The 25,972-nt window shown below is 38.6% G+C and overlaps 1 protein-coding gene and 2 long non-coding RNA genes across 3 annotated transcripts in view; 1 reads left to right on the top strand and 2 right to left on the bottom strand.

Moving 5' to 3' along the window:
• Positions 1-995: 995 nt before the first annotated feature.
• Positions 996-25,972, bottom strand: part of LOC139135342 (ATP-binding cassette sub-family C member 9-like) — a 63,518-nt gene continuing 38,541 nt past the window's right edge. The window contains exon 25 of the mRNA XM_070702684.1: positions 996-1,838. Coding sequence (XP_070558785.1) covers positions 1,752-1,838 — 87 coding nt within the window. The 3' untranslated portion in view covers positions 996-1,751. The remainder of the gene's footprint in view (positions 1,839-25,972) is intronic.
• On the bottom strand, positions 2,358-11,718 carry LOC139135327 (uncharacterized). The gene is made up of 2 exons (XR_011552970.1): positions 11,566-11,718; positions 2,358-3,833 (listed from the first exon to the last, which is right to left on the bottom strand). It is a non-coding gene; the product is annotated as an uncharacterized lncRNA (long non-coding RNA).
• Positions 11,782-25,885, top strand: LOC139135326 (uncharacterized). The gene is made up of 2 exons (XR_011552969.1): positions 11,782-11,926; positions 24,636-25,885. It is a non-coding gene; the product is annotated as an uncharacterized lncRNA (long non-coding RNA).

Genomic DNA, 25,972 nt, shown 5'->3' with positions numbered 1-25,972 from the left:
TGTAAGTCAGATAGGCATTGGTCACTAACTAAGGCCCAATGTCACTGATGCCATCAGCGATCATTTGTTGAAGAGAGATATTGTATTTATCTACCAGCTTGCGATACCTGCCAACAAGCGTTTGAATGTAGAGACAAGTCTTGCTCTGATGTAACCTTGATTCAACAGTTTGTAAGGAGAGATAATCACCATATGACTGCATGCTCTTGCATATCGAATAAGCTGGGAAATGTATACCCCAAAAGCTGGTGAAAGTGGATATTACTGATGAGATGTGGGAAATTGATTATACTGAAGTTGAAATCATCTCTCTTGTCATATAGCCTAGTGAAAGGTGACCATTACAGTCGAATTCAAGTAAAATGTCCAGATATCACACCGTTCATTTTGAGCAGAAATCGCAAAGCCGTATACTATGTATGTATGTATGTATGTATGTATGTATATGTATTGTATATGTATATAACGTTTACGATGTTTGTTCTTTTCTCTGGAATGGCTGAACCAAATTTAATGAATTTGTTCAGTAATTCTGATCAAAGAGACTTATGAGTATTGCACAAGTAAACGAAAACATCAAATTATGGAATTGTCACTCAATAAATATCTAGAACTCGACACATATCTACGTGAAATGAGAACACGGCTGTAATTATCTTACCGCCTGATACCAATAAAGAACATACTTTCCTTCCATACTCCATAGTGATGAAAGAAACACGTAAAGTTACCTATAGCCTCCTCCCTCTACACCAGCAGATGGACATTTGCACACACTTCGCAGGGGAGTTTTGCAGAGTGACTTACAGCAAAAGGTTTGGCCCTCGGTATTTATTGGAAAATGTATAGAACGCTGTCTAACTCTTAAAATATGTCAACAATCAACTGAAATGTGCATATCCTCCTGAAAATGTCCCCTGCTAGATACTAAGGCGGATTCCTCAACTTGTACAGAGCATCTGGTGATGACTACAGAAAGAAAACGACAAGGTATTGGTATTTGAACCGTTAAAATGATTGCTTTAATTGAACCTTAAAGCATCATGACGAGATTCTTTTGGGATTCACCACGTTTTGCCATAGCATGAACATTTGTCGATATAATCCGTTCATTCTGCCACCATTCTGCCAGACAATCATGTCATCAATTAATAAAACATTTGATTCATGCAATACTATGCCTATAGTCATTGAAAGAAGCGTAGGAACTGTCGATTCCTGAACAAGTAATTTTGGATATCTTTCACGAATAAAGTTGCAACCATTAACATGTTCGTGTGAATACTCAGATTCTGATTATGGGTGTATGTTTTGGAAGGAGTCATATTCAGATAAGGAATGGAAAGGCGTATCTGTAAGAGAAATATGCCTGTAATAGACTCTAATTAATACTGATTCAAAGTATCAATGTCTTTCACTGTCCGCCAAGGAAACAGACATACTTGTGAATAAATGTCTTCTTGTATTCTGCTTCTCGTAACTGAAAGTCATCTGCCTCCAGCCGAAATTGGCAAACATCGATGCCAAAAGTATGGCACCACCAAATCGCACAGCTTATTTAACTGCCCAGGTAAAGGGACTAGCATGAAAACTCAGAGAAAATACTCGATTGGAATTAATCTTATATGAAAACGTCAATGGAATCACCTCCAACATCCAAAATTTGTAATATTTATCCGTGTGTGTGACTGGGAATTGTTGACATCAACTCTGATTGACCAAAGAAGCGAATTCACTGCCGTCCTGATTCTCTAACTGCTTCGGCGAACCAAATTCAACGACTTTACTTCACTCAACACCAACACGCTGTCTGAGTCTAGGATAGTTGATATGCGATGCTGTAAATCAAGACACAAGATATCACTTACTGTCAAAAATAGTAATTGACTGACTCTTATAACTGCAAATCAAAATCATTCATAAGAGTAAAATATATTCCACAAGAGACTTCGCACACTTGTGTCGTCTTATACCTATGAAAATAATCATCCTTTGATATTTTTTCCCGAGTCGATTTGAATTTCTAACTTCTGTTTTGGAAATGTATTCATCGGCCACTGTATTTCCAGTTACGATGGTGTGATTATAAAGCTTTTTGAACCTAAAATAATCGACAGATCAGGAGGTGCTGAATGTATTGTCTTGAGTTACAAATCCCGTGACATTTTCAATTTACTAAGCATAGGGTCGCATGAGCGTTTACAGCAAGACTACATGGTTGTTTTAAGCATTTTTACTATGTATTGATTCTCCCAGAAGGAATATTACTTTATTGATATATGTATCAATCCATATGTAACAGATTCTAATTCATATTTTCCAGTTCTAATGTGGAAAATTTAACACGCTTAATCTGATTTTTCTTTAAAAATAGTAAACTTTATTGAAAAAGTCAAAAAGGACTGTACTTCATAGAACATTTCTAGCAACAGAAGTAGTGGCAATGTACACTTGTCAACAAGGAATCCACTGAACACATACACTTCAGCTACACACGTAGTGGCAATTGCACAAGTTAACAAGAGCTCTGCTTCACTGAACACATACACTACAGCTACATATGTTGTGGGATTGTACATAACTCAACAACAGTTGCACTTCATATAATACTTCAGTTACACATGTCGTGGCAGTGTAAAATGGTCAACAAGACCTGTACTTCACTGAACACATTCAACTAAGCTACAAACGTCGTGGCAATACCACAGTCACCAAGAGCTCTGCTTCTGAACACATACACTACAGCTACATATGTCGTGGGATTGTACATTACTCAACAACAATTGCAATTCATTGAAGACTTCAGCTACACATGTCGTGGCAGTGTACAATGGTCAACAAGACTTGTTCTTCACTGAACGCATTCACCTAAGCTACAAACGTTGTGGCAATAACACAGTCACCAAGAGCTCTGCTTCTGAACACATACACTATAGCTACGTATGTCGTGGGATTGTACATTACTCAACAACAGTTGCACTTCATTGAACACTTCAGCTACACATGTCGTGGGACTGTACATTATTCAACAACAGTTGCACTTCATTGATCACTTCAGCTACACATGTCGTGGCAGTGTACACTGGTCAACAAGACCTGTACTTTACTGAACACATTCACCTAAGCTACAAACGTCGTGGGAGTTACTAGAGTCATCAAGAGCTCTACTTCACTGAACACGTACACTACAGCTACAGATGTCTTTGGATTGTACATTACTCAACACTAGTTGCACTTCATATAACACTTCAGCTTCAAATGTCCAGACAGTGTTTACTAGTCAACAAGAGCTGTACTTCACTGAACATATGCACTTCAGCTAAAACGTCGTGGCAATGTACACTTGTTAACAAAAGCTGTATTTCATTGAACCTGCTGCTACAAATGTTGTGGCAGCGTACACTAGTCACGGAGAGCACTATTTCACTGAACACATGCACCTTGGCAACAAATGTTATGGCAATTACAAGAGTCATCAAGAGCTCTGCTTCACTGAACACACGCACTACAGCTACATATGTCGTGGCATTGTACATTTCTCAACAACAGTTGCACTTCAGAACACTTCAGCTGCAAATGTCCTGGCAGTGTACACTGGTCAACAAGAGCTGTACTTCACTGAACATATGCACTTCAGCTACAAACGTCGTGGCAATGTACACTAGTTAACAAAAGCTGTACTTCATTGAACACCACAGCTACGAATGTCCCGGTGATGTACACTAGGCTGATGTACACTAGGCAACAAGAGCGGTACTTTAATGCATGCTTCAGCTACAAATGTCGTGGCAATGTACCGGTACACTGTATTGATATCCATCACTTTGAAGATTCTGAAATAAAAAATTAAAGGGAATTAGCATCTTTAACATATTACATTAGAAGTACATCTATCTTTAACAAGTCATCGACAATGACACAGTCCCCGCATGTTAATGTGTACTTTAATTACAAGTCCTCCGGGAGGAAGTTGTCCCCTTCATTAATTAGGTATGTGATTAAAAATACTGCATACAGATGGGGCTTAATGGCCAAAAATGAGTTCCATGTGGTGAAAACATAAAGCCAATGTGAGTCGCCATACTAATTACAAAAGGTCATTAAAATGAATCAATTAGTATTTGCAGTATTTGCGGATATATCACTGTAATTAGGAAAGTTTATTACATATGCAATTACAAATTAATTAACTTTACACTGATAAATGTCTTTTTCACTATCAAAGTAATGTGAGCTTAACATCTGTACCAAGTTTCATGAAATTTGATGCAGTATTTCTTGACATATCAGACTAATTACGAAAATTCAATAATTGACATGATACTGCTACATGCCGTTAAACAACTTGATGTGCATATGTATGACATAGGTAAATGTCCTTGTGCCAACTTTGAATGATACTGGGCAATATGTCCGAGTTATAGCTCTGTACATGAAAAAATTGTAACAAAATGGCCACCAGGTAGCCATTATATTGCATTGGATTGTGAAACCAAAAGACATGCATATTTATGACATGATAGGTCAATGTCCTTGTACCAACTTTGAAAAACATCAGTTGATACATATCCAAGTTGTGGCTCGGGACATGACAAAATCATAACAAAATGGCCACAAGGCAGCCATATTGCATCAGATTGTGAAACCAATTGACATGCATATGTATGACATAGGTCAATGTCCTTGTATCAACTTTGAATAAAATCCGAGGATGCATGTCTGAGTTAATGCTAAGGACATGAAAATATTGTAACTAAATGGCAGCCATGCGGCCATATTGGATCATATTGTGAAACAAATTGACATGCATATGGATGATATAGGTCAATGTCCTTGTTCCAACTTTGAATAAAGTTGGTTGAGATGTGCCTGAATTATGGCTCTGTACATGAAAACATCGTAATCAAATGGCTGCCTAGTGGCCATATTGGATCGTATCACAAAAAAAAATCGACGTACATATATGACATAGGTCAATATCCTTGTACCAACTTTGAATAAAATCGGTTGAGATGTGCCTGAGTTATGGCTCTATACATGAAAAAATTGTAATAAAATGGCTGCCTGGCGGCCATATTGGATCGTATCACAAAACAAATCAACGTGCATATCTATGACATTGGTCAATGTCCTTGTACCAACTTTGAATAAATTCGCTTGATACATGTCTGAGTTATGGCTTTGTACATGAAAAAATGGTAGCAAAATGGCCACATGGCAGCCATATTGGATCGATTCACAACACAAATTGACATTCATATCTATGACATTGGTCAATGTCCTTGTACCAACTTTGAATAAAATCGGTTGAAACATGTCTTAGTTATGGCTCTGTACATGAAAAAATTGTAATAAAATGGCCGCCTGGCAACCATATTGGATCGTATCACAAAACAAATCGAGTTGCATATCTATGACATTGGTCAATGTCCTTGTACAAACTTTGAATAAAATCGGTTGTATTATGTCTGATTTATGGCTCTGTACATGAAAAAATCGTAATAAAATGGCCGCCTGGCGACCATATTGGATCGTATCACAAAACAAATCAATGTGCATCTGTATGACATATGAAGTAATCCTTGTACCAAGTTTGAGTGAAATCGCTCTTTGCATCTCTGAGATATCTGCGTGAACGGACACACGCACGGACACACGCACGCACGGACATGACTTAACCTATAAGTCCCCCCGGATGGTGTCCGTGGGGACTAACAAAATATATCTGTTCATTTACTCATGGTGCATGTTCATGTACTTTGCTTGCATTAACAGGTAAAAAGTCCATGTGTGTACTGTGACAAAACTTTGATATTAGATTAGATTTAATTGATAACGCTGATTCACTATACACGGTAGTCAATGAGAAAACTCGAAATAATTTTCAATACAAAACTAGCAATATCTATGCATTGATAGACGTTTGATTATTGCATAAATGTACTTGTGATTGAAATAGGATGGTTAAAACTCATGTGTGAACAAAAATTTGATTTTGGAATTTCATTGAAAATGTTCATCCACAATACATGGGAGTCTATGATAAAATTGTAAATAATTTTTTCCGATGAAAAATTTGTTATAATTGTGTATATATAGGACGTTGTATAATGGACATTATTACCGGTATGCTTGATTAGACTAGGATGGTTACAAATGGTTGTGTGTAAGAAATTTGATTTTGGAATTTCACCGAAATGTTGATTCACTATGCATAGTAGTCTATGGGGAAAGTTTGAATAATTGTTTTCAACACAAAACTAAATCTGTGTATTTATAGACATTTTACAACTGATACAATGTCATTGATTCAAAAATGGTGTTTGAAAGTTCAGATGTGGACAACAATAATGATACTTGAATTTCATGTAAAAGTATTCTTTCACTTTTCATGACAGTTTACAGGTAACTGCTAAATATTTTCCATACAAACTTGCCATATCTCTAACATGTAAATAACTTTGGAATTATTCATTGCCCTCAGTGAGCTCGACTTACAAGAAGACAAGGGAAGATGTATGTGTGACAGATGACTATAATTTTATTCAGATTTACAGTTAAGGTGGTTGGAAAGGCTAGAGCGTCAGTTATAAATTTCAACAAAACTATTAAAATATAAAAGTAGTCAACATTCTCTGTGGTATAAAAAAACTAGACATTTGGGCACAAAGGCATTGCAGAATTATAGCCTGTTGAAACTTCTGAAAAGCTGACCAAATAAGAAGAAGTTGGGGAGTCCTTAGTGTATTAACTATGGTAGAGGTCCCCTAGCTTTTATTGAAAATTTTGAAAAGGGAAAGTCATTATTTGCTGTTTTTCAGGAAAGTTTGACAAGGCGGTGCTGGCATTCAGAGTGCGTGACTGCTATTGTAAATGCATTTTTAGATGCTTTGAGTGTCAAAGAGGTGTCAAAAGTGAGATTAATCAAAAAAACTGCTCTATGACTTCAAAAGAGGGGTGCAAATATGGCTTGTTTTCAACATTTTGACAAAATAACAGTTTTCCTTCATAATTTTATGCCACTTTAATCCAACCTTTGAAATGAGATATGGACATGGAATTTTTACAGCCTATTAACAAGGTTACAGATAAGATTTGTATGGCACAATTTTCCTGTACTTGAAGTGTTTTTTGAAAAATCACATTTTGAAATTTGAAAGAATTTTTAATAATTTTTTGATATATAAACCCATGTAAAATCATAAAAACAAATTTTATTTACAAATCCTGCCGTACAAATCTTACAATAAATAGTGTCAACATATTTATAACAAATTTGGTAATATTAATACTTTCCAATTATAATTAAATTCAAATATGTAAAAAAATATGAAAAATTAAATTTTAATATTTACTGGTGTCATATTTCAAAATCACGGCTGCAAATATACAATTTTTGGAGAAAATATTAACTAAGGGAGTTATCCTGAAAATTTGAACTAAATATCTTCATTCTAACACTTGAAACTTGACATTAACTCTGAGAAAAGATTGGTGCAAAAATAGCCTTTCCAGCCACCTTAAATGACTTCAGAAAGAAATCATGCAACAAATCATTTTTATACCCCACAATATTGTTTGAACACTGAAAATGCTTTTTGATGGGGTGGATACTTATGAAAATTGAAAGTGAACCCCCTGTGCTGTTTGACAAACGCATGACCCCCTCCTTTGCAGTTTTCAAATTTGAGGTGATCCCTGGATTTTGATGGCCAACCCCCCAGCCATAATAACTGAACACTCCTTAAATGTGTCTCTAAGTTTTAACTTGAAACAAAACACGAGCTACGCTTTTATTGGTAAAAACAAAGTAGATTAATTTGGTGCTATTTTGGGTTGCACATCCCTGAAGAAAAAGTGTAAGCTTACTTGTGAACACTCCTTTAAACTTTGAAAGCCAATAAGGACATCTATTTCTCAAAACAACCACTACTTGGGCATTTTAGAGACATAATGTACAAGCCCTGCATACGATTGTTGTGTGTTCCCAGCGTTATATGGTGTGAGGCTGTACGGCGTCCGGAACACATGTAGCATCGTATGCAGGGCACAGGCATTGTGTGTACTGGGTAGTTTGTAAAAGTGTAGTTCATGCTGTGAGTTTACGCTACGCTTGGACATACTGGTACGTAGCCTTACCACAAAGGTTTGAAACGGACTTGTCTGGCCTGAATATAAAACTGCCCATTCTAGTCAAAAAATAAACACAAATCCTACAGTCCGTTACCCAGTTTGATGCGGAAGAGTCTCTACTGTCCAAAAAGCATTCTCATGTCACGATAACAGAAAACTTTAGGAGATATCTGCCGTGTTTTGACAAATTCGGCATTTCTAGAGTCCACCATTGTAATAACGCAACACATCATAATGGATAGCGTCTATACATAGAAAGTGGTGAATCTCCTTTTGATGCCATTGATGGCATTAACTCACGTACCAATCAGTGATGTGGACAGCATTCAATTATGATAATGAGTGGTAAGGGTAGCATGTATTCCTTTTCCTGCCAGACAGTATATTTTCCCCATCAGCCAAGTCAGTAAAAAGTGGTATTGAGCCAAAACGTGAAGTATTTTCACCCACTTGGCTTGGTCTATTATAGCATCTTTAGTCAAATGACTCAACTTTACAGTATTATTTTTTCAACAGCTTTCAAATGTACAGTATTATGTTAAAATACATCTTATGGAATATGTTGTGTTTCATTAATTTTTCCATCTTGACCTGGTAGTGAAATATGGACTTGGCAGGAAAAGGGATACACGTCAGAACGCAGCATAAAGTAACCGCATAAACTACACTTTTACAAACTACCAAGTCAACATAACATCTGTGATGCAGAGCTATACCACGCCTACCTTAGGGAGTCTTCAGAAATCACAGGGCCGGGAGAATTGGGGAGAGGGTCAATTTTCAGAAAACTGTTCAAGGGGGAGGGTCATTATTTATAAACCTATCTTGGGGAGGGTCACTTTTGACAGAAGCTGATTTTATGGAGAAACCTTTGATTGTCTGTATGATATTTCCTGAATAGGAAATCACCAATGAAATACACTGATTCCTTCAAATGCATATACATTATCCACAAGTTTCACAATGAAGCAAAGAAGATGCAGTGGTATCCTACATTTAACACCTTGAACAGTTAAAACTAATGAAAGACAAGAGACAAAAACATATGGAACAGGTGGAAAAGTGTATATCAATTACCACATGAACACAAATACAAAGATATTATTATTTATATATTGTAAAATATGTGCATAATTTTCTCAGAGACTACCATGTACACTGAGTGAATGAACATTTCAGTGAAATTCCAAAATCAAATTTCTTGCACAACATGGACTTGAAACCACTCCAGTCTACCGGTAAACATGAACATTAACACCAATAATCAAGTGTACATAAGTGCACAGATTTACCTATTTTGAATTGGAAAACAATTATTAATACTTTCATCATAGACTGCCATATATGGTGAACCAACATTTTAGATTAAATATCAAAATCAATCTCTTGTACACAAATGCACAATGTGATTTTACTTCCCATTTCAAGCAAAAGTGTATTTCAATACATTATCAAACACATCAAATATACAGATATTGCATGTTTTGTGGTGGAAAATTGTCAATAATTTTCTTGATAGACTGCATGTAGTGTGATTTGTTATTTTTTGGATGAGGCACCGTATCAGCCACATCTTGCCTTCTTATAGTAGCACAAATATGATAACCCTTCCGCAAATGTATGAAATGCCATATCTCTTCAAAAATGCTTGTGTGATAGATTGTGACTGTCCCTCCAAAAACACCAGCCCTTTTCTCCGTAATTTGTCCCTAAGTTACATAACAATTAAACAAATTTTGTATAGCTGATACTTTTCACTTATTCCTGAGGAGAATACTGCAGTGGTTGGGGGAGGGTCAAATTTTAGAATGTTAACAAGGGGGGGGGGTCACATTTTAGACAGGAGGATAATGGGGAGGTCACATTCTACGGTAAAGGTGTGCGCGGAATGCCCCAGGCGTGCCCGGCCCACCATCTTACTGAAGGCTCCCTTACCATATGTGTACCCATGGATGTACATACATTCATGATGTAGCGTACATTAGGACAAACGTTTCACAATATCCCCGGACGCTGCTAATCTCACAGTGAGTTAGCGGATATTTAGCTGTGATATGCAGTGCTGCATGTTGTGGAGATCAGAGGTCTGTGGCGATGACCCCCCCCCTTCCGAACCAATGGGGGGGGGGGGGGGGGGGGGGGGGACTCCGAGATCTGTCTCGTCACCCCCCCCCACCCATCAGACCGGGCATGCATGCGTATTCAGAGCTGTAAACAGTGAGATAGTGAGTGAGCGTTTTTAATTGCAATGCTCCAGATAAACAAAAACAAAAAGCCCATCATAATCCGAAGTCGGGGTGCATCGAGCGCCTACCTATCGACGGATGCCAACGCAGATGTCCATTTTCCTCTCCGTTTACTAACTTTCTCCGTACTTTACTGGGCGGCTGCTGCCGTGGGAAAAATCATGAAATCCACCATCATGGATATTGAACCGTTGACCTATGATGTCACATCTGGCTTCGGGATCTCAACAAAAACACGTATTCTCGGTCGATATTTTGCTTAGTAAGCAAACTTCTGCGCCAAAATCAAATCAACTCTCTAACAGTATTTTTTACACTTTAATTAATGTAAACGTGTTTTGTTTATATCCCGATGCTAGAATGTGACGTCATAGGTCAACGGTTTGGCTATCTGCAGCAACATCCTGAGAAATAATAAATAGGCTAACCTCATTCAACCCTGGACATAAATGTCAGTTTTACTATCTTTTACCATTACGAAACTGACTTGGTTTGGAATCACGCAAGCCCCACGGCCCAGCCTAGCTCTGCATGGCAGGGTGTTACCCTGCATGGCAGGGTGTTACCGGCGTTATACGGCCTTCCTCGTCCTGTTGTGAGGGGCCGGAACGCAGTAACACACAGTCCTACCACGCAGAGCTAGGCCTAGCTAGCTGTGCCAGGGTCCATAGCTGTGGTGTTTTCAGACGGATCCCTGCCTTTTACGGGCTGGTTTTGATTTTTTACGATTTTAACTAGCCCGTAAAAGGTAGGAATCCCGTTTGCTGCGGATCCGTAGCCTACTAGCCCTAGCATCCCTTTGCTAGTTGTGTTGCCCAAACACAACCAGCAAAGAGGGTGGTAGGGCTACGGATCCGCAGCAAGAATCCCGTCTGAAATCACCACAGCTATGGACCCACAGCTATTACTGTAAAACATAGGCCTAGCCCACAAATTGCTAAAATTATTCCGGGCAATTATTGCAGCTAGGACTGACCTTGATGGTGCGAATAATGCCGGGAGAGACAACATCGAGCCTGGCTACGTGTCAAGCTATATAGCAGTTCTAGTTCTGTGACTGGGAGAATTATCCTCAACGGAAATTTGATAAGAAAAGGCCTTGACGCATTTAAGTAAATTAAACATTCATATTTACGTCACAAGTGAACTATCATGGTATACATAGCGCGTTTCGAGGCTTACTTACCAGTTAAATCCGTAGTTCCTTTTTCTTCATAATCCAGTGAAGATACTCGCATTCAAGCTATTCGGATATTTTGAGTCTCGGTCTCAATACACCGTTAAATTTAGCGCCAAGCGAAGCGTAAGGTTGATTGCAATTGGCTCGCGAGCTTCCGTTCGCTCCGCATTGAAACAGATCCCTGATTAACCAATCATAAGATTGCTTCGTTAATAATCAGCCAAGCTGTGAGGAGGCATTGACCTCGTAAAATAAACCTCACAGAAGTCGTTCGCGGTTGATGTTTGACCATATGGAGCGACCAACTGGTACTACGAGGCAACTACGGAAACATACTAACTAGTACATGGCTGATCAAGAAAACCTGGTAAGTAATGACTGTTTCACACTTGTTGAGTACGATTTGCTTATTGGTGGTCGAGACCGGAGTGCTCGCAGAGTTGCTTGGAATTGTTGATGATCGAAGGCCTGAAGGCTGAACCTCACACTCAAGCGTCGCTGCGCGAGGCCCAAACAAGGTTGTCTCGCCTTGGGTTTTGTCGAATGCCAGTGTAACACGTTGGTCTAAGATATTTGGATAGCTGTATCACATTCCCTTCAGGCTGTATGTTACCGGATCCGCTAGCGTGGTGCCCGGTAACACCCTCTGCTGCAGCTGATAGGCCTAAACGATGCATTTTGACACAAGACCTTGTAGACATATAAAACACTGGCCCTGCCTGCGATAATCAAATCGTAGGCACACTGTTCAAGTTAGCCCTACGAGTATGGCGAGAGTGTCCGGCTTTGGCTACGCCATTGTGGCGTAGCCATTTTTTTGCGAGTGAAATGAATGCAATATTTGGTTCTTATATAGCGCACATACCCACAAGTACATATGCTCAAGGCGATATGAATTCCGATGTACTATTCATCCGCTTTACAGAACGTGTGTCGGCTAGGTTAAACCACCGGTGGGCGGGTGGTTGGGTGGAGGGACGCCTAGGTGGTTTACGTTGGTGGTTCAAAGTTTTTCATGGTGACGGATCAGCACATTGGTACAGATAATGTCAGAGCGTGGATGTAAAAATGGTCAGAGTCGTTTGGGAGGAAATAATTACCGCTGTACTCAGAATGCCTTTATACAGGTATATTATACCCAAAAATTGATGCATCAAAGGCCAAGAGTCTGTAAATTTCTTAGCTGTAGCTTCATTGTTTCTAAATTTTTGCTGGTCCTGGTCGTTCTGCTCGTGCGTACACAGCTGTTTAGGGAGCCGTAATTATTTACGGCCTGGGGGTCGGAGGAACTACATTGGAAAATCCGAAATTTCGAGTCCCACCAAGCCAATTTGAGTGACCCACTAACACAGAAATTTTGGCTTACCTGCGCCCAACTAACAGATTGAGATATAAAAGCTCACTTAACAACTCATCTTTCATACTTTGAAACGCTATGTCAATCCATCCATGGTCAATCACGATCCGCGGTGCCAATATTCAAGTCGATCGACATCGCGTTTTGTGGAGGGGCCGTGGTTGTGTGCATCGCGGAAGAGAAAGTCGACGTTTGAAAACTTTGATTTTCTGCGCGTAAGAGTAGGACTTTGTATGTTGGTTTTGGGAGTTTTACATCAAATCTAAATAAACAAAAAATAACTTGGTATCACTTTTGAAACGCTACGTCGATCACAGTGTCAAATTTTAGGTCGACCGACATCGCGTTGTGTGTACTGTGTTACAATTGACCGCCGGTGCTTTGTACACACATGGTGTAGTACAGGCTGACATTCGGTGTCGTTAGTTTGAGGTTTTATCAAACATGAACAATGAAATTTAGCTCTTTTTTTCAATTATATTCAACGTCACCAAAAATCCAAAATCAGCTCGCGGATTCGTTTTATTGTGAAATTAGTACAGTGAATTAAAATCACTGAGAATTGTGTTCCGATAATTCATTGAATTGAATAAACTACAGTGGAATTTGATCGAGTGTCCGTTTTGCCTTGCAGAGCTCGACAAGTCTACATGTTGCTTATCATTGGGTAAAAATGTCCCATTTTGATTAATTTCACCCCCGAGTGATATTGTATAGTCCACATTTCTTCTACGCATGCTCACCAGGTTACTTTTAGCTCTCTAGTCTGACAAGTAGCTGTGCTTTCTTTACGTTAGTCAGTAGACAACTTTTAGCCATCTTTTACTGAACTGTTTCACTTCAATTAGTACCGTTCTTAATTACGATGTCTGATAAGGGACGGACCATTAGATCTTGGGAGGGGGGGTGGTCAAAAACAGAAAAAAAAAATTTCAGAGCAGAAAGTTAGGAAAAAAAAAAATCTTCACACTAGTTTGCAAAATAAAAAAAAAATAAATAAGAAGACAAAGGCGTAAAAAAAAAATCTGCAAAAGTCTTTAAAATTTTGAATTTTTTTTAGATTTACCGACAGAAAGCAACTTTCTGTATTTTTTAGTACATCCTCCCGGCACATTTTTAAATTTAATTTATACATTTAGAGTGACTGTATCCCTTATACTGGAAGTTGTGATTATCTTATCTTTTCAGGACTTTTGTATTCTGATCACTTGAAAATTATGAAATTATAGAGCCTGTTTTCTACTTGTTTCCTGCGTACAAACCAAGCAGGTACACTAGGTAAAACATTGAAACTATGGTATGGTTGTCAAGACAGAAAGTTGTATTTGCCTTTTAAGATCAAGGTAAACAGATGCAGGCCACATCAGTTTCATTTTTTTCACAGCATTTTATAGCAATGATGAATGCAAGAATGGGTGAACAAGTAGAAACACGTCAATAATGATAAAACAACATATCAAGTCATTATGTATTATTATTTTGTGTTTTACAAGCCCTTTCAGAGAATACAGATTTTTTGACCATGAATGGAATAAATTGCCCTAAAAAGACAAATATTGAAATTTCAACACATCTATACACATCCAATCAATTTGGACATGCTGCTACAGAGAAATAGATGTTTTGATCAAAAAAGGGCAACAATTGCTCTAAAAACACAAATATGCAAATTTAACTATATTATTTAGCTTATTTTAGCTTCTCAGCTTGTCAAAATCAATTGTAAATCATGAGATATGCATGATGTTTGGTGGGGTGAATGTAGGCATTTCACCACGCAGTAGAAAGGGAAGCTAGGAAACCAAAATAGTCAATTTTCAAAACTATAGGAAGCTACTCAGGAGCAAGAAGACCATGTTTCAGAGGAAGATGTGTAATCCGAAAAAAATGCTCCCAAAGTGCCACCAAATAACACCATTTTTATCTCTATTTTTCAAAAGTTCCAACAGCAGGAGGGGGGACACCCCCCTCCTGACCTCCCCCCGCAAAAATACTCCCCAAGTGCCACCAAATAACACCATTTTTAATCTCTATTTTTCAAAAGCTCCAACGGCAGCAGGGGGACACCCCTCTCCTGACCTCCCCCCAGTGACCGCTTGCATGGCCGCTTGTGGTGCTTGGCACCACATGTTTGCCGTCTTTATCTTCAGACAGCGACGAACTAAAAAAAAATTATAAATCTGAAAATTTACTCTGAAAAAAAAAATTTGCACAGCTAATCTCAATTGGAAAAAAAAATTTCAGAAATTTACAATAGTAAAAAAAAAATTTTCACAATTTCATTGTGACCACCCCCCCTCCAAGGTCTAATGGTCTATCCCTAAGGAATCCTGAGCAGTGCCCAGTGGATAGTCGACAAGTCTACATGTTGCTTATCATTAGAAAAGTAAACATTTGCAACAAATTGAGTATTTGTGTTAGATTACAGCGCACGCGGCGAACGTTTCCCAGACACTGTCTCGTCTACAATAATGACAGTCGTTTCAGCATGCCACTCATGCACAACAAGCTTGACACCGCACTATAGCTATAGCACATCATCAAAGTTTTTTTTCAGCTACAGCTTTGTGTACTTTGATTTTAGGAAATATAACTCAGACAAAACTCACTGGCATATTTTTCGAGTGTCGGATCTATATCTCGAGGAAAGTCCTCAACATCAACCGGCCTGACTCTCGGCGTTTTATTACAGTGAAACATTGTATTTTTCAGCAAGGTAAAGAATATTTTGAAGGCAGAGAGATATCATCGTCCCCTCCATGCTAACCCGTTGCCGTGTATGATGCCGTCCGGGAAATTAAGTGCCAAAATACGGTGAATTATTTCAGAAACACTTGGTGTGTTATTCAATGGCACAAAATGTACCGTGTTGATTGAATTGCACTTGCATGTGCAAAATCAACACTTTTCTTCAAGTCTATTTTAATTATATTAATTTACTTGTTTCTTCATAAAGTTCCCAATTTAAAGTAAACACCTAAAAGAAAACTGGTGATGTGCATGTAGTGCAGTGTTATGCTTGTTGTCAGTGACATGCTGAAACGACTGCAGTGATCGTGACGAGACAGTGTATGGGAAACGTTTGCCGCGCGCTGTAATCTAACACCAACCAAAGACGAAGACTCAATTTGTTGCAAATGTTTACTTTTCTAATGATAAGCAACATGTAGACTCGTCGAGCTCTGCAAGGCATACCGGACACTCAATCAAATTCCACTGTATTTGATTTGTTTACAGCGCTTGTCATTTTAGTGTGGAGTTTCAGGGTTTGGCACACACGGATTTTTTGTTTGGCACAGCCAAGGTTTACAGTTCGACACAAAGAAATACCAGACGGAAATGCAACATTTTATCCAAGACAGACGACACGTTTTCATTTCTGTCTTCGTCTGAGAATGCCGCACAGTGCAGTGTTGTTGCATGCAAATTTAAGCGAGTTGTTTTAACGGTCACAACTGTCGGTCTGAACAGAAAAAGACCCACGTTTGATCGTCGTATCTTCGTATAGCTATCGCCTTGGAGTAATCTATCGAAATAATGCAAAATACACGGGGGAGAACCTACACCCGTGGAAAGGCAACCAGCAGTGATCTCCGGCAATAAGTAGTTCACGAAATAGAGGAGATAGGTGGTGATAAGGCGACTGGTTTTGTACCTCGTGGATCATATGTACAAACAGCGAAGAAATTGCGATTGGCAGCAACGACCGTATTAAAAGAAGATTTGGGTACATTTTTGCAAGACCGGTTCAGTAAATCCCCCTAGAAACTATCGCCGTGGTCGACAAGAGTGTTCCTTGGACGTTGAAGTTGAGTTCATAGAAGCCATCAAATCTGAGAAGCCCTCCGTTAGGGACCGTTCAGTTTTTACGGCCTTGGGGGCCGGCAAAATCTTGTCGCCGGTGTTCAAAAAAATATAGACCCCCTGCATTTTTCGTGAAAAAAGATGACCCCCCCCCCCCTTGTCAGACGAAAAAAAATTTATGAACACCCCCCCCCCCCCCCGATGAAGAATAACCAAAACACATATGTCAAATTTACCCGCACGGTTTGGATTTGAACTCCGGTACGCGGCGCACTTTATTCGTGTAGCAGAGATGCCAGTGCACAAACTTCTTAGCCACATCCATGCAAACGTCTGTTAATTAGGACTCGTGGTACGAGTCCAAAAGGGTTGTGTAAAATTGTCTGCGTTTTCCCCTGTATTGGACTTGGACTTGGTACTAGACTCATGCTTGTTTATTGCAATGAGTTCAATCTGTGCCTGCCTATCTGCGCCGCTGCTCTCAGAGAGCAAAGTTGGCGGGAACAAGTTTTCATGTGCAAGTTTTGATGAACACTGAATACACAGGTGGTTTCCGTTATGGAAGTCAAACCTGGCTACACTGAGTGAGTGTTACCCTTCAGGGTACAATACAAATAAATGTTTAGTCAATTTCATAACAAATAGCTTCAATTTTTGCATTTATTTTAATATTCCCGGTAAAAATCACGCCCTTTAGTGCAAATCACATCCCTTGATGTTAAATGGAATAGTCTTCCGGTGTGTTTGACCGAGACTCCGAAGGTTTGAACCAATCATACGCCTCGTATCGGGAAAGATTACTGTCACTCTTAGGTAAAAGTTCTGCTACAGTGTTATAGCTCCGTAACATTCTGCATGATAAGAGAACGTGTGGCAATCCACACATCCTTTGATGTTTGTGTGTCGGAGTACAACAACTTGTACGTTACAGTCAAGAAACCCGTGTGTGCCAAACCCTGAAACTCCACACTAAAAAGACAAGCGCTGTATGTAGTCTAGCATTTTACGCGGTGAACTTGTCGCTATCACTGCAGTACCGCTATCAGCGAACGTGTTGTACTCATACTGGGGATCGCTCTCTCTTTAGTAGTATCTTCAATCAAGTTTATTTAAATCAGTAAAAACTTTGTACAGCCAGGCTGGTCATGATTCCAGCGGATCGTTTTCCGGGTTATGAAAACCCCTATTCTATGATGTATTTCAAAATGTTTGTTCAAGTCACGAGCTAAACATAATTCTACACAACAGTCTGGTGAAATTTTGCTATTATTTTTGTCAACTGAATGCAGTTGACAGGCCCGAGTGATATCAAATTAATTTTTCTGATGTTTTTTAAAAACTTATCCCTTTAAACATGTTGTAATTGACAATGGTAATGATTATTCTGTATGTTGAAATGGTCTTTAATACTGTACAAGAATGCATAAAATTACTCCAAAATGTCTCCAAAATTTAAAAATTTCTTGCCCACGTCCCTGAAACCCTCCCCCTGTATGTATGTTGGAATAGCCTTTTATAACTGTATAAGAATGCATGAAATTGCTCAGAAATGTCTTCAATTTAAAAAAAATACTGAACACCCCCCCCCCCCCACCCAGGGAACCTGGTTGCACACAGAAGCTAACCGCCTACTTTTCTGAATTTTCCTCATACTTCAAAAATTTTTGAGAACCCTGATTTATGTGTGGATCGTCATGTGTTCGTTCGTTCATTGACTTGTTCCTAATACAAAAATGCCGTGGACTTTGGCCTGTATCAGTATATCGCTAATGTTTGGATTTCTTTTGTATGCGATGATCGGTTGTTGTGGAAATATTTCATTCAGGCTTAATGTTTCGTCCTTGTCTATGTGTTCCCAGTTTTCGCACATTGCTGCTTTTTATAGCTTGTGTTCTTATATATATTGTTGCTATAATTTTCGTCGTGAAGACTAGTGTTTTCTTTGTTTCTTCGTTCGTTCGCTTGTGTTCTAGTTGCGTAATTCGTGCGGCGAACTGTGCTTGCGATGTGACTTGACATTTCCTGTTGTTTTAGCCACGTTCGATTAATCTTGCATAAAGTGTATCGACCTTTGAAACAAAGTCATTTTTGTGTTGCAAGTTCTGATGTATCTTAGTGTTCCCCTTTGATCAGGCTTTTAAAGCGTAGATTTCAGGTGGCCTGATGTTTTATGTAAGAATTCAAATCTGTCGATTTGTGTTCTTTAGTTGTATGTGGAGTCCATCGAGACTTGTGTTTGAATTTGTCTTTTTTTGGTCAACTTGTGTCGCATAATGTATTGGATTTTCCTTCTCCTAATGTTTGCGTCTTGTATGAGATGAACTCTGTGAGGACGATTTGGTGTTTGGGTGAATTTCAACCCGTACCCAGTGCATTGATTTTTGCTGTTGTTAACTTGTGTAATGATAGATTTTGATGAATCTAAGATTCGTGTTGTTATTTATGTTTATGCTATGTTCGGCATTTGTACGGAGTTTCATTGTATTTAAGATAATATGGCGTCTCCTCTTGTACCGTCTTTTTCTGGCAATTTGTTTGTTTTTCCTGTTTCTGTGTTTGGTGACACAGTATTGTGTAAATTTGTATTTTGCATATGTGTTATGGTAGTTCTTGTTTGGAGAATTTGATGGCCTTGAAAAAGGCCGTCTGCTATGGGTTTCAAAGACAGACCCGATACTGTTCGTCCCTCTGGACGTTTGTGTTTTGGATTGTGTATAGGCTTTCGTTTGGCCAATAAATTATATCGGCTCTGGAGGCATTTGGCTGTCTTTCGTGTTGTGGGATCTTGACAACTGTCAATCTCTGTTTATTGTTTGGCGATGAATGTCTTTCTTCTTTGGCTGTGCTGTGCTTGATGCAGCGGAATGTAGTCAAAGCACAAGGTGACAAATAATTTGTCGCAGTGGTGCTCCGATGTTGTCACTTTTTGATGGGAACAGCACTAGGTAGTGGCCTGGTAAGTATGCTTTAAGGCGTACTTGAAGGCTCCTTGGTGTAGTTTATGTGTCGCTTTGTTAGTTGTCGCCTCCTGTAACGAGTAGAGTGAAGCGAGCCGTATTGCAAGACTTCCTGATCTACCTATACTATGACGGGTTGCGCTATGCTGGTGTCGGACTGACAGCACTTGACTGGAGCGTCAGATCGATGTCGGTCTCGCCTGGTTTAATATCCGATTGAATGCCAATGTTGATCAAGAAGGCCTAAGTAAGACATAGCTTTTGTGTCGCTCGTGGTGAGATATTGAAATTGCTTGTGTTTGAAGACTATTTATCTTGTGTTAAGTTGATTGTGTTTGACTTCGCGTCATTTTCACCAACTATTTAACTAAATCCACCGTGCGGTTATGTCGCCCTTTGCTGTGTTACAGTAATAGTTCGCACTTTGCAGCTGTTTATTTTTGGGCAGATTGTTCAGAGCGGGTTTTTCAGTCGAGTCATGTTGCTTCTGATGTGACTCAATTTCTGCTATTTCAATTTTGGTTGCTTCGAGATAGTTTTCAAGCATTTGGTATATGTATATGTACAAAAGAGAGCTCATATGGTAGGTCGGCAGCGGTCTGTGTGTATGTATATGTGTTGGTTCCACTTACACTGACAGGTATGTTAGTACATGCGGACTATGTCCGTTCACATCAAAGACTACAAAACAGCAGCACAAACCATCGTAATATTTGGTTTAAAGGTGCACCCTTGGTGGAGATGTGAATTTGTTCAAATTAATGTGTCAGTGTCAAAAATATGCAAATGAGGTAGAAAAAGGGAAAATCCTGCAAATTGCTTGAACTCTGTAATCACAGGCCAGATTTGGTTAAAACTTGGTATACAGCTTCTTTATGGTGACTTATGATGGATTTGTTTAATTGTGGTGAAATTTTAATAATTGTATTTTAAGGCAATTTGCCAATTTTTGGTCAACAAATTTGTTTTGTCTGATAGCTTTAATAGCCAGTAGACATGTTCTTAGGGGTTATCCTAATGTAATTTTTTTTATGAAATTTGCAATATTGCATTATTGCATTTTTGGTGTAATTTTTTAGCTCACATTTGGTTATATCAATGTGAGTTTATCGTATAAGCTGAAGTTGATGCCGACTGTATGTATGTGTGTATGTATGTATGTATGTATGTATGTATGTAATGTATGTATGTATGTATGTATGTATGTATGTATGTATGTATGTACGCACAGTATGTCCGTCAACATTAAAAACACGCAAACCGCTGCACATTTCAGCTTGGTCTTTGGTGTGTGGATGCATCCTGGGCTATAGATGGGATTTTGTTCAAATGAAGTCTTCATTGCCAAAATTATGCAAATGAGCTTACAAAATGTGAAAATGGTCAAGAATTATTATCTCGAGGAAACGCTGTTTTGATTGCTTTGAAAATTTTTTGCTCACGTGTTTACACACGTGAGCATATGTCGGAGCGATGTCTGTCTGTCTGTCTGTCTGTCTGTCTGTTGGTCGGATATCTCAAAAACGGCTGATCAGATCAGAATCAAATCTGGTACATAGATTCAGTTAGCAAAGTGCAAGAACTGATTAGTTTTTGGTGAATGTGGCTTGCATAGTTTTTGCTCATTTGCATAATTAATGATTTTAGAAAAAAAGGATATTCATTACAAACGACTACACACAATTTGATGAGATTTGCTACAAAAGTTGATCACACCAAGATATATCAGTTGTGGGAACCATTAAGGGATGACATAAAAAAGAGTTGCTTATTTGCGTATTTAATGAACTTTCCTAATTAGGGATATATGTCTGATTTGACTCGATCAAAATCGACCAAACTTGGTATGTATATCAAAGATACTATGATTTAACATTATTGAAAGTCATTAAGCGTTTTAACTGCAGCCAATTCCTAATATGCATATTAAATGAATTTTCATAATTAGGGATATTTATCTGAATTGACTTGATCAATTTGATGAAACTTGCTATGTACGTTGAAGATACTACAATACAATATTTTTGAAAGTCATCAAGCATTTTCTCTTCAGCCAATTCCTAATTTGCATATTGAATAAACTTTCCTAATTAGAGATATATATCTGAATCAACTTGACCAAAGTTGACAAAACTTGCTACATATATTGCAGATACCATGATACAACATTTTTGAAAATCATTAAGCATTTTATAAGCCAATTCCTAATTTACATATTTAATGACCTTTGCTTATTAGGGATATATACTGGATTTACTTAATCAAACTTGGCAAAATATGCTATGTACATTGATGATTATACCAGGTTAAAACAATATCAAAAGTCATTTCACATTTTCATGTCAGCTGAATTATAATTTGCATGTCTGATAAGCTTTCACAGCTCGGCATGTATGGCTTGAAGGACTTGGCCGACGGTAATAACACTTGCTATATAAAGTGGTGATACAATGACAGCAGTAAAAGAAGATTGATATTTTTATTTCAGCTAATTACTTATTTGTATACTTCATGACCTAATCGGCGGTGATTATTGTTCATTACGTTGATCATAATATTTTCAATGAAGCTGCAAACATGTGGCAAAGGTTAAAATTTACACCCAACTGCAATATATAATGAAACACGTGAGCATTTTCAGTTCATATCTGGTCTCAGTTTGTGACCTTATATGACCGACACCAACCCAGGATATGTTTTGAGACAGTTTTGAAGGCTGTGAACATAATTTGTCATATTTGGTATCAATTTGTAGGAAAATTTGATCCAGAAAACAAAGCTGAGGTGGATTTTGTTTCATTGTGGACTAATTTTTGCAACTTTTTTATGTAAGACATACAAGAACTGATGAGAAATTTGGATCCAGGATAATTCCAGATGTTGTAATCACCACCCACAGTGGAAGGCATTTCACCATCTGTAACTAACTTAAGTGCTGTTTACATTAGAATGATAACACTCATGGCATTAACTAAAAACTCCCCAAGGTTGTAAATACATTTAATTTCCTGTCATCTGGCGTTATGTAATACCAAGGGATGGAACATTTGATATTCAGGAGGGGGTAGGGTCTAGAAGATTGATGAGGTAGCATTCCTTTTTTACCAGATCCCTTGTACATTTTTTACCCACTCCCACCTTTTCTTTTTATCAAACCACTGTCTATTTTTGTTGTTGACATTTGCTTATGTATTTAGGATCTGCTTGTCCCATTGTTGTAGAAGTTGATATGCATGTTCCTAAAGATTACCTCCAGTACCTAAGTTGGAGAGCTTATTTGCTTTTGTCATTCTTGTTTTTCCTGGTTTAAATATTTCTCGAATGGACCAATTCAAATCGAATGTGAGCACACTGTCCTTGACGGTATTTTTATCCTTTCTAGTTAAATATTTTGTTTTCAAATCTGATAGCTTTGGTTGATGGCTTTGGGCATGTTCTTAGGGATGATCTTAATGTAATATGTTCTAATTGTGATGAAATCTTCAATTATGTATTTTTGCAGCTATTTTTGCCAGTTTTGGACAGGCTGTCCTGAAATCAGCTATGATAGATTTCCACCATCTTCATCAACGCATGTGTCACAAAAAGTTCTCCTCTACATAACACAGCAAAAGCTATATTGACCAATTGTGAATTAGTGCACGAGTAAAATAATGTAACAATAATTTTGGATACACTTTCATTTCGTTCTATCAGTTTCACCATTGTTGAGTTGGCACTGAACAGAGATTGATTTTAGAGGGAGTATGTGGGGCGGGGGGGACGGTCGGTAGCGTATGCCTGATTTCATAGTGCCGTAATTACCAATTCAGGGCTCGAACTTAACGGTTGCTCGCTTGCCCGGAGCAAGTAAAACCTGACATCGGGCTGGTAAAAATAAATTACATTTGCCCAGTTGGGCAAATGATAGACTTTGATAAAATTTATATGTTCTGGGAATAAATAACTAAGAAATTTGTTAAACAATGTTCGCTGTTTCAAGTCACTGAAGCGGGTATCACAACCGACAAGCTGGACGTCAACATTCAGCGAGAGATATTCAGCTGTTGTCTTTCCTCCCTCGGGAAGTCTAATCTCACTTGTTTTTCGCTAGTGACTCCAAGGGGGTGTTGGTCAGTAATTTCAAGAGCCACTTTGCACGCGGTGACCTGACTGCGACAACGCAGACTGTACTCCATAGCGAAGCAAACCACCCTGTTTTCATGTAAATTTTTGAAATCTACGCCTGACAAAGTCACGGATTCCGGAACAGGATCTGTGTCAGGGGATACAGTACACGTTCAACCGGCCAGCCACTCAGAATCGACGGTGATAAAGCTATAGCGCGGTCGCAGCATCGAGTTCAGTGGAAAGTTACGTGAAGAAGCAGAAGTGCGACATATATGAAAGGAAACGACAACAGAAGTTTCAAAACTTCTGGAAAAGAGATTTGCTGATGCGAATATCGATTGATGGCCACCCCTTCAACTGTATGACCCCAATCCTGCACTAGAATATTGGTGGATGAGTGGGAAGAGATCACGAAGACCAACACTAATGGATCGTAACAATTAACATGATTATCAATACAGACAAAACAGAACCTGCATTGATATGATGCCGTCAGCCACATTTTGAGATTGCTTGGTCTTCGTGATCTCTGCCCAAACAATGTAAACAGACAAAAAAATCGGGCAAGTAAGTTTGTTCCTCGGGCAAGTGAAATTTCTGGAAACTTGCCCGCAGGGCAAGTCGGTAAAAAAGTTAAGTTCGAGTCCTGCAATTGTTCGATGCAGGTACAGAATTAGGCCGGGTTGGATTTTTGCACTTCCAAACTTGTTTAGGGGAGGGTGTGAGGACACACGCATTTAGTTTTATGCGCATGTTTTAATTATCAAAAGCCCCTAAGTTGTTAAAGATACGTATACTTCTAATGTAATAAGTTAAAGGTGCTAATTCTCTTCAATTTTTTATTTCAGATTCTTCAAAGTGATGGCTATCAATAAAGTGTACCGGTACATTGCCATGACATTTGGAGCTGAAGAGTTGATTTGTTTACATTGCCGAGGAATTTGAAGCTGATGTGTTCAATGAAGTACAGGTTTTGTTCACTAATGTACATTGCCACGACATTTGTAGCTGAAGCGTGCAATGCAGTACAGCTCTTGTTGACTAGTGTACATTGCCGGGACATTCGCAGCTGTGGTGTTCAATGAAGTACAGCTTTTGTTGACTAGTGTACATTGCCACGACATATGTAGCTACAGCTTTTGTTGACTAATGTACACTGCCACGACATTTGTACTTGAAGTGTTCTATGAAGTACAACTACTGTTGTTGAGTAATTTACAATCCCACGACATATGGAGCTGTTTTATATCTGTTCAGTGAAGCAGAGCTTTTTTGACTAGTGTAGACTGCCATGACATTTGTAGCAGCAGTTTTTAATGAAGTACAGCTTTTGTTGACTAGTGTACATTGTCACGACATTTGTAGCTGAAGTTTATAATGTTCAGTGAAGTACAGCTCTTGTTGACTGGTGTACGATGCCACGACATGTGTAGCTGAAGTGTTCAGTGAATTGCAATTGTTGTTGAGTAATGTACAATCCTACGACATATGTAGCTGTAGTGTATGTGTTCAGAAGCAGAGCTCTTGGTGACTGTGGTATTGCCACGACGTTTGTAGCTTAGGTGAATATGTTCAGTGAAGTACAGGTCTTGTTGACCATTGTACTCTGCCACGACATGTGTAGCTGAAGTGTTATATGAAGTGCAACTGTTGTTGAGTAATGTACAATCCCACGACATATGTAGCTGTAGTGTATGTGTTCGGAAGCAGAGCTCTTGGTGACTGTGTAATTGCCATGACGTTTGTAGCTTAGGTGAATGTGTTCAGTGAAGTACAGGTCTTGAGGACTAGTGTTCCATGCCACGACATGTGTAGCTGAAGTGTTCAATGAAGTGCAACTGTTGTTGAGTAATGTACAATCCCACGACATATGTCGTGACACTTTCATTGTCACAACATTTGTAGCTGTAGTGATTACTGAAGTAGAACTCTTGTTGACTAGTTTACTATGCCATGACATTTGTAGCTGGTGTCGATGGAGTACAGCTGCTGTTGACTAGTGCACATTACCATTACCACGACTTTTGTAGCTGAAGTGTTCAATGAAGTACAGCTTTTGTCGACTTTTACAATAAAGTTTACTACTTTTCACGAAAAATCTGATTGTCTGTCTTAAATTTTCCACATTAGAACTGGAAAATATGAATTAGAATCTGTTGTGTGCTGATCTACTTGTTATGCAAAA

This window comes from Ptychodera flava, chromosome 6 (assembly GCF_041260155.1).
Source record: "Ptychodera flava strain L36383 chromosome 6, AS_Pfla_20210202, whole genome shotgun sequence".
NCBI classification, from domain to species: Eukaryota; Metazoa; Hemichordata; class Enteropneusta; family Ptychoderidae; genus Ptychodera; species Ptychodera flava.
This window is presented reverse-complemented; position numbering and strand designations above follow the sequence as displayed.